Source organism: Sinocyclocheilus rhinocerous, unplaced genomic scaffold, assembly GCF_001515625.1.
Source record: "Sinocyclocheilus rhinocerous isolate Xijiao unplaced genomic scaffold, SAMN03320098_v1.1 scaffold173, whole genome shotgun sequence".
Classification (NCBI taxonomy): Eukaryota; Metazoa; Chordata; class Actinopteri; order Cypriniformes; family Cyprinidae; genus Sinocyclocheilus; species Sinocyclocheilus rhinocerous.
Genome location: NW_015645056.1, coordinates 890066 through 898017, shown reverse-complemented (window position 1 = coordinate 898017; position 7952 = coordinate 890066). Strand labels below are relative to the sequence as shown.

At 39.2% G+C, this 7952-nt stretch overlaps 1 protein-coding gene across 1 annotated transcript in view; it reads right to left on the bottom strand.

Moving 5' to 3' along the window:
- Window positions 1-362: 362 nt before the first annotated feature.
- The window catches only part of LOC107705105 (NACHT, LRR and PYD domains-containing protein 3-like), a 9263-nt gene continuing 1673 nt past the window's right edge, over window positions 363-7952 (bottom strand). The window contains exons 2-7 of the mRNA XM_016508248.1: window positions 5910-7110; window positions 5391-5878; window positions 4962-5135; window positions 4435-4608; window positions 1886-1932; window positions 363-1209 (exon numbers count right to left, since the gene is read on the bottom strand). Of these exons, the coding sequence (XP_016363734.1) occupies window positions 686-1209; window positions 1886-1932; window positions 4435-4608; window positions 4962-5135; window positions 5391-5878; window positions 5910-7103 (2601 nt within the window). The 5' untranslated portion in view covers window positions 7104-7110 and the 3' untranslated portion in view covers window positions 363-685. The remainder of the gene's footprint in view (window positions 1210-1885; window positions 1933-4434; window positions 4609-4961; window positions 5136-5390; window positions 5879-5909; window positions 7111-7952) is intronic.

Below are 7952 nucleotides of genomic sequence, written 5' to 3'. Positions count from 1 at the left end.
AAGTTTGGTGGAGGAGGGATAATGGTATTGGGCTGTGTTTCTGGGGTTGGGCCCCTTAGTTCCAGTGAAGATAAATCTTAATGCTTCAGCATACTGAAGACGTTTTGTGGGAACAGTTTGGGGATGGCCCTTTTCTATTCCAGCATGACTGTGCCCCAGTGAGCAAAAAAGGTCCATAAAGACACGGTTGGATGAGTTTGATGTAGAAGAACTTGACTGGCCTGCACAGAGTCCTGTCTTCAACCCCATTCAACATTTATAGCTGCAATAGGGGCACCAACTCCATATGTCTATGTATTTAGAATGCAACATCATTAAAGACCCTGTTGGTGTAACAGTCAGGTTTTATTCATATAGTGTATGTCATCTGGATGATGATGCAAAAATAGAATACTGCAGTAATTAGAAAAATAATAATACAAAAAAAATAAAAAAAATAAAATCAAACATCGTGTGACATTTTGTTGTTGATCTGTTTCTCCTTAGATAAGGTTGTTCACATAGGGTTGGGTCAGAGTCCACCTTGTCGAGTCCAAGTTGAGACCTAGTCATTAACAACTGTGTTTGAGTGGGATACGTTTAATAATGTCTTTTTATCATAATTTTATGTTCCGTCCAAGTCCACCCGAGTCCATTCATAATTGCATAATTCCTAAGTCCAAGTACCTCAACTCTGTTGTTCAGTCTAGCACAGAGAAACTGGGGAACCATAATAAACCCCAAACCCAGCATAGACGGGTTCAGTGAACGTGGTGTTGAATGTGTGTATGTGTGTGAGTGTGTGTGTGTCAGAGACGCTGTAGAAGGACAGAGTACCAGCAGACCAGTCCAGATACACACCTACTCGATTAGATGATGAAGGGGTTGATATCTCAGTGCTGTCATTATTGTGACAGACAGTGAGTCTGTTATAAAAACTGCTCAGATTCCAGGACTTTTGATTGAATCCAAACCTGCAGTCACTTCCTCCTTTCCTGCTGATATCTTTGTATGTCATTGATATTTCTGTCCCTCTCCCGCTCCATTCAGCCTCCCAGTAACAGCGTCCAGTCAGACTCTCTCCACACAGAACCTGAGGATGGTGCTCAAATCTCTCTGGATGATCAGGATATGACTGCAGCTCTTCCACATATGTTGCCTTTCTGTTTCCCTCAGACAGAATCAGATGGGTGTTTACTGTGTTTGGATCTAGTGTGAGACTACAGGCATCTGAACACACAAAGAACGAGAGAAAAAGAGAGAAACATTTGAAGAGTTCATTTAACACCACGTTTAAAAAAATGAACCGACTGCCATGTGTTATTCTCTACATGCACGTTCTGAACCCTAAACAGGTTTTGTCATAAAAGCCGGTTCTGTCCACTGTCAAGGCATTGCAAGTTCAGGTTTTACAGCAGAAATCAACAAGCGCCCTTCTCATTTGTGAACATAACATAGGCTGCTAGTCTTTACTTTAGAAAAGACTATCTATCTATCTATTACAAATGAAACATTATCTCTATGTGACTAGCAGAGTATTCATTTTGTTTGTTTGTTTAAAATAAGTGGTGATCTGCCGCTTACACGTATTGCTTTTAAAATCATGCTGAGTGCTCGTTGCTGCTGTTATCAGTGCTGGTGTTGTTGCCTAATCCTAACCCCTCCCCCATACCTACTCCTAAACCTAATTATTACTTAATCAAAACAACCCATCTGCAGTTTGATTGATATTACTTTGGTATGTACAAAACAAAAAAAAAACATGATTTATGAAAATTTACAAAAACAGAGTTATCTGTTTTTGGAAATAAAAAAACAGATAACTCTTCATTTATAACAAATAAACAAACAACCAAATAAATATAAATAAATACATTTATGAGTTTGTGTTTGTATGTAGACCTACATTTTTGCAGTCCTGCTCTAATCCTAAAATCTCCTCCATGATCCACACTATAAACACAAAAATACACATACATTATAAAACCTAATCCTAACCCCTCCCCCATACCTACTCCTAAACCTACCAATACTAGGGGGTGCATAATCTGGCAGGGTGCAGAATTTGGCACAACACCTGTTGCCCAGTGCTTCGTACACAGACAAGTGCTTCAATCTATTGCTAACTGTTGTGGAGACTCTCTATTCATTTAGGTGAAATCACAAAATAAAATGCACACAAACCATCACTGATGAACACATTTGGTTTTAATGAGGGGAAAAAAATATACGAGTGCGGATTAGAACCCCAAGTATGGCTATTTTAGCAATTACAAAGTATAAAATGTTGCATATTGCTGATACACAAAACACACACATTTTTACATACTTTTAACTCTTTCCCCACCAGTATAAAAAAAATCTAATTTGCCAGCCACAGCCAGCCATTTTTTTATCATGTTTACAAAAGAAAAAAATTATATCTAAACATGCAATATGTCAAAAGAAAGAACAGAGCCTCTGCTTTTAAACAAGAAAAAACACAAACTGTTTAACTCTGGCTTCATGTATTATTTTGTTTTATCAACATGTGAATGTGGGTAAGTTCCATGTTTTTTTCAAATCGATTACATTTTATCACATTTCAAGGGACCATGTTGCATGTATGAGCAGCAACTGCCAGCTGTGTGGAACTGCTACTAAAATCAAATGCTTTCATTGCATTTGAACAGTCAAATACACACAGAATTATATCAAAATGCCCCTTTTGCCAAATATTCACATTAACACTTTGGCTATGTCTTAAGTGAATATAAACATGTGCATTAGGTCTTAAAGTGACAGCAGCCTAATATACCTGCCGCTGTCTGTGTTATTAATGTTAATCAAAACAACAAATGAAAAAGAGAGAATCACTATTCTTGACTGAATAACTTAATAATTATTGTGAAACTTCGCTGGCATCTAAAGTTACAGCCTTACAATAAAAACCTTATTCCTAGCTAAAAATAACTATATCACAACATATTTTGTTTACGTGAAAATAAAAATTATTCATATTGTGAATAAGATTTTGGTCATATCACCCACCTCAATGAATGTACTTAAAAAGTACAGAATCAAATAAAAAATTGAAATTGAAACAAATCTTTTTGTCAATCGTATTGTTCTGAATTTGCAAAAATTGTCCCTGAATCGAACAGAAAACCAATGAATCGTGAAGTGAATCGATTCACTGTGTACCTAAAGATTCAAACCCTTAATCTGACCAATTTATAAAGTGGTCTGTGGTATGGTTCCTTGTTGGTATAATTTGTTACATTTATATAGCTTTCTAGACACTCAAAGTGCTTTACTGTGAGGGGGATCACCTCATCCACCACCAGTGTGCAGCATCCACCTAAACGATGCGGTGGCAGCCATAGTGCGCCAGATTGCCAACCATACACCAGCTTATTCGTGGAGAGGAGAGCAATGCAGCCAATCGGTAAATATGGGGATGATTAGGAGGCCATGATGGCCAGAGGCCAATGGGCAAATCTGGCCAGGATGTCGATGTTACACCTCTACTCTTTTCAAAATACTTCCTGGGATTTTTTATGACCACAGAGAGTCAGTACCTCGGTTTAACGTCTCATCTGAAGGATGGTGCTTTTTGACAGTATAGCGTCCCTGTCACTATTGGGTGTTAGGACCCACACAGAGCACAGGCTGAGCACCCCCTGCTGGTTTCACTAGCACCTCTTCCAGGAGCAACTTGGTTTTCCCAGAAGGTCTCCCATCCAGGTACTGACCAGGCTCAACCCTGCTTAGCTTCAGTTGGCGACCAGGCAAGAGCTGAAGAGTGATAGCTGCTGGCAAACATGAATGCAATTTTTTTCCAAATCACAAAAGTGAGCTGCTATTGATGACATATACTTTGCATATTTGCTCTCTATGTGTCATTTTGGTAGTAAATCCAATGCATGAATAAAACAATGAAACTGGCATCCTCTTGTCCTGAGTTAGTCATAGTCGTAAACATCTCCTGCTCATGGTGGAACTCACATAATGATGCGTATATACTTTGATTCAAACCCAAAATGTGAAAAGAGATCAGCAACAGAGAGGCGATCACATTAATTTTGAAAATATATAAAACACATACTTGAGTGTCTGCAGTGAGCAGTTAGGATCGTTCAGTTTGTCACTGAGGAGCTGGACTCCTGATTGTCCTGGGTGGCTGGCAAACATGAATGCAATTTTTTTCCAAATCACAAAAGTGAGCTGCTATTGATGACATATACTTTGCATATTTGCTCTCTATGTGTCATTTTGGTAGTAAATCCAATGCATGAATAAAACAATGAAACTGGCATCCTCTTGTCCTGAGTTAGTCATAGTCGTAAACATCTCCTGCTCATGGTGGAACTCACATAATGATGCGTATATACTTTGATTCAAACCCAAAATGTGAAAAGAGATCAGCAACAGAGAGGCGATCACATTAATTTTGAAAATATATAAAACACATACTTGAGTGTCTGCAGTGAGCAGTTAGGATCGTTCAGTTTGTCACTGAGTGGATGGACTCCTGATTGTCCTGGGTGATTGTAGCTCAGATCCAGCTCTCTCAGGTGTGAGGGGTTTGAACTCAGAGCTGAAGACACAAAACCACAGCCTTCCTCTGTCACCATACAGCCAGACAACCTACACACACACACACACACACACACATATACACATGCGCACACATGTGTTATCTAAAAGACAATATTGTTGATTTAAATTCCTTTTGTTTTTACACTAATGTAACCTCAGCTTAACTTTCTGTTTTCCCAATAATTTTTCAAAAACAGCTAAGTCCATCATCACCAATTCTTATGTAAATTTTACGAATTAGTAACAAAGGCTTGTACACATTTACAATTATTAACAGAATATCTTGAATCCATGGCATAAGAAATAGTTCCGGATACAAAATATTTTTCTGGACACTTCTTGCTTTTTCTAATTTATTTACAGCCATAGCAAGCAGTGTACAAAATACTCCACATAATTACCTTAATATTTCTAGCTGACAGTTTGGATTCTTCAGTCCATCAGAGAGAATCTTCACTCCTGAATCCTGTAGGTCATTATTAGTCAGGTCCAGCTCTTTTAGGACAGAGTTCGAGGATTGTTGAGCTGATGATAAATTCTCACAACACTGATCAGTGAGATTACAGCCAGCGAGTCTACACAACAAGGAACAAATTATGCAGATGTCCAGTTAGTCATAGTGCTATGTCCTAAAAGGTCCATAGGTTTCATTTAGTTTCATGCTTTAGGATATACTGAATTAAGAATGGTGTTATGGTATAGCATGTACTTAACTATATTTCTTATTATATTTCTTTATTTCTTGACATTTAGTTGGCTATTAATTCATTCATTTGAAATGTTGTCATCTAAGGCAAATATTACTTAATTTTGCAAGATAATATACTCACAGAGCTTTTGTGCAGTTGCTCACAGCTGGTATCAATCTTCTTCTACCCTCATCTGATGTGTTGTATCTCTTCAGATCAAACTCATCCAGCGGCTCCTCTGACATCTGAAGCATGTAGGCAATTGTTGAGCATTGAGCAGGAGAGAGCTTCTTCTCTGAGTGTTTGTCTGATTTCACAAACTCCTGAATCTCTCTGGACAGACTCTGATCTTTCACTTCCAGCAGGCAGAGGAACAGATTGATGGATCTTTCAGTGGAGAGTCCATGTCCATCTTTGATCTTCTCTTTAATGCACTGTGAAGTTCTCCTGATGCTCTCTGAGCTGTTCTCTGTGTGTGTCAGTAGATCCTGTAAGAGTCTCTGATTGGACTCCAGTGAGATGCCCAGCAGGAACCGCAAGAACAGATCCAGACGTCCATTCTCACTCCCAATGGCTTTATCTATTGCTCCTTGATGCAGATTATGCATTGAATCAAAAACCATAAGAGTCTCTGTTGTACTGTGTATATAGCAGTAAAACAAAGTGGATGTACATTTCAGTCAGAGTTTGGGGGATTTCTGCACTCAGATCTTCTTTCAGGAGCTTCTGAAGCACAGTTGAAGAGATCCAGCAGAAGACGGGGATGTGGCACATGATGTGGAGGCTTCTTGCTCTTCTGATGTGTGAGATGATCCTGTTGGCTTGATGCTGGTCACTGATTCTCTTCCTGAAATATTCCTCCCTCTGAGGCTCATTGAAGCCCTGAATTTCTGTCAGACGGTTGATGTATTTGGAGGGGATCTGATTGGCTGCTGCTGGTCTGGAGGTGATCCAGATGAGAGCAGAGGGAAGCAGCTCTCCTTTCATGAGCTTTGACATCAACACAGCCACTGATGAAGTCTCAGTCACATCACAAACTTTCTGAGTGTCTGCAAACATCAGTGTGATTCTGCTTTCATCCAGACCATCAAAGATAAACACAATTTTACACTCCTCATAAGTCTTTGAGTCCAGATCTTGAAGTTCAGGATGAAAGTCCAGCAGAAGTCTTTGAAGACTATATTGATGATCTTGAATCAAGTTCAGCTCTCGAAAAGGAAGCAAAAACATGAAATCTACATCCTGATTGGCTTTTCCCTCGGCCCAGTCCAGAATGAACTTCTGCACAGAGATGGTTTTTCCGATTCCAGCGATGCCTTTAGTAAGAACAGTCTTGGTTTGGTCTTTCTCCTCACATCCGGGTTCAGGTGAGGCTTTAAAGATGTCATTGCAGTAGATGGAAGTGTCTTGTGCGAGTTGTGCTCTGGCTGTTTTCTCCATCTGTAAAACCTCATGTTCTTCATTCACTCCATCACGCTCTCCTTCTATGATGTAAAGCTGTGTGTAGATCCTGTTGAGGAAGGTTTCATTCTCTTTGAGCTTGATTCCCTCAAATAAGCTCTCGTATTTGTTCTTCATGCTGGTTTTATGCTTTTCTTTGACTCTTTTCAGGTCTTCAGTCTCCACCTGTAGGGCTGCTGGTGTGTAACAGACTCCGTGCATCTGTAGAACAGGACGTGTTCTAGATTTCTTTCTGCACAGAGGACAGTCAAAGTCCTCTGCTAGTCTTGACTGATCCCAGTAGAAACTGATGCAATGTCTGCAGAAAATGTGTCCACACGTGATAGAGACCGGATCTCTTAGAACCTGCTCACAAGCTCCACATCTGGACTGATCCTGGATCAGATCATCCATCTTTTCACTAAAGAAATTGGTTTTTAATAACACATAAAAGTTTGCCAACGGTGTACAGTATAAATATTAAAGCATTATATTGCAGTTTTCAGCATTATGTAATTATTTCAGCAGAGAGAGAGAGGAAAAAAACTTTTAAGAACAAATTTTCTGGTCAAGTTAATGTGAAATGGCAACTTATCAAAGTAGATGTGACCAAAATGTAATCAAGATGAAAGTTGAGAAGTTTTGTTTTGCAGCAAATGTATTCAACTTTTCACCTGCCACAGAACTTCACAACTGTTGCACAACTGTACAAAATCTAATGCCCCCCACACATTACAAGATTGTATCCCTGTTTTACTGATAAATTAAACTCAAGAAGTCTGTGAAGACTGTACTGATCTCGAATCAAGATCAGCTCTCAAAATGGAAACACACACGAAGAACATGTTAATGAAGAATGCAGACAAAAGTCCAAAATTTTATGCAAATCAGTGTTCGTTGACTTGAATGACTATCTCTATGTTTGAATTATCAAAGACGCAAACTGAGAGATGCCCACAAATGCCCAAGAGATATTTAGCAGAAGTGTTACCAGGGTTGTGGTTTCCCTGCACAATTAGACCATTTAAAAAATGCAGTCATGGGAAAAATTACAGATCCACGGTTTGCGGTTTTGGCCTACTTATATAATGTACCGCTGCAGACAAAAGTTTATCTGTAAACAAAGAAAAATTAAAAAACATCCTTTTACTAATGTGTGTTGATCCCTGGGATGACTACCTGGCAACATAAGAACCACTGAAAGAGCAAGTGAAGGTGAGATGGTTTAAGAATGGTTTGAGAGACTGACAACACCCCCCACCC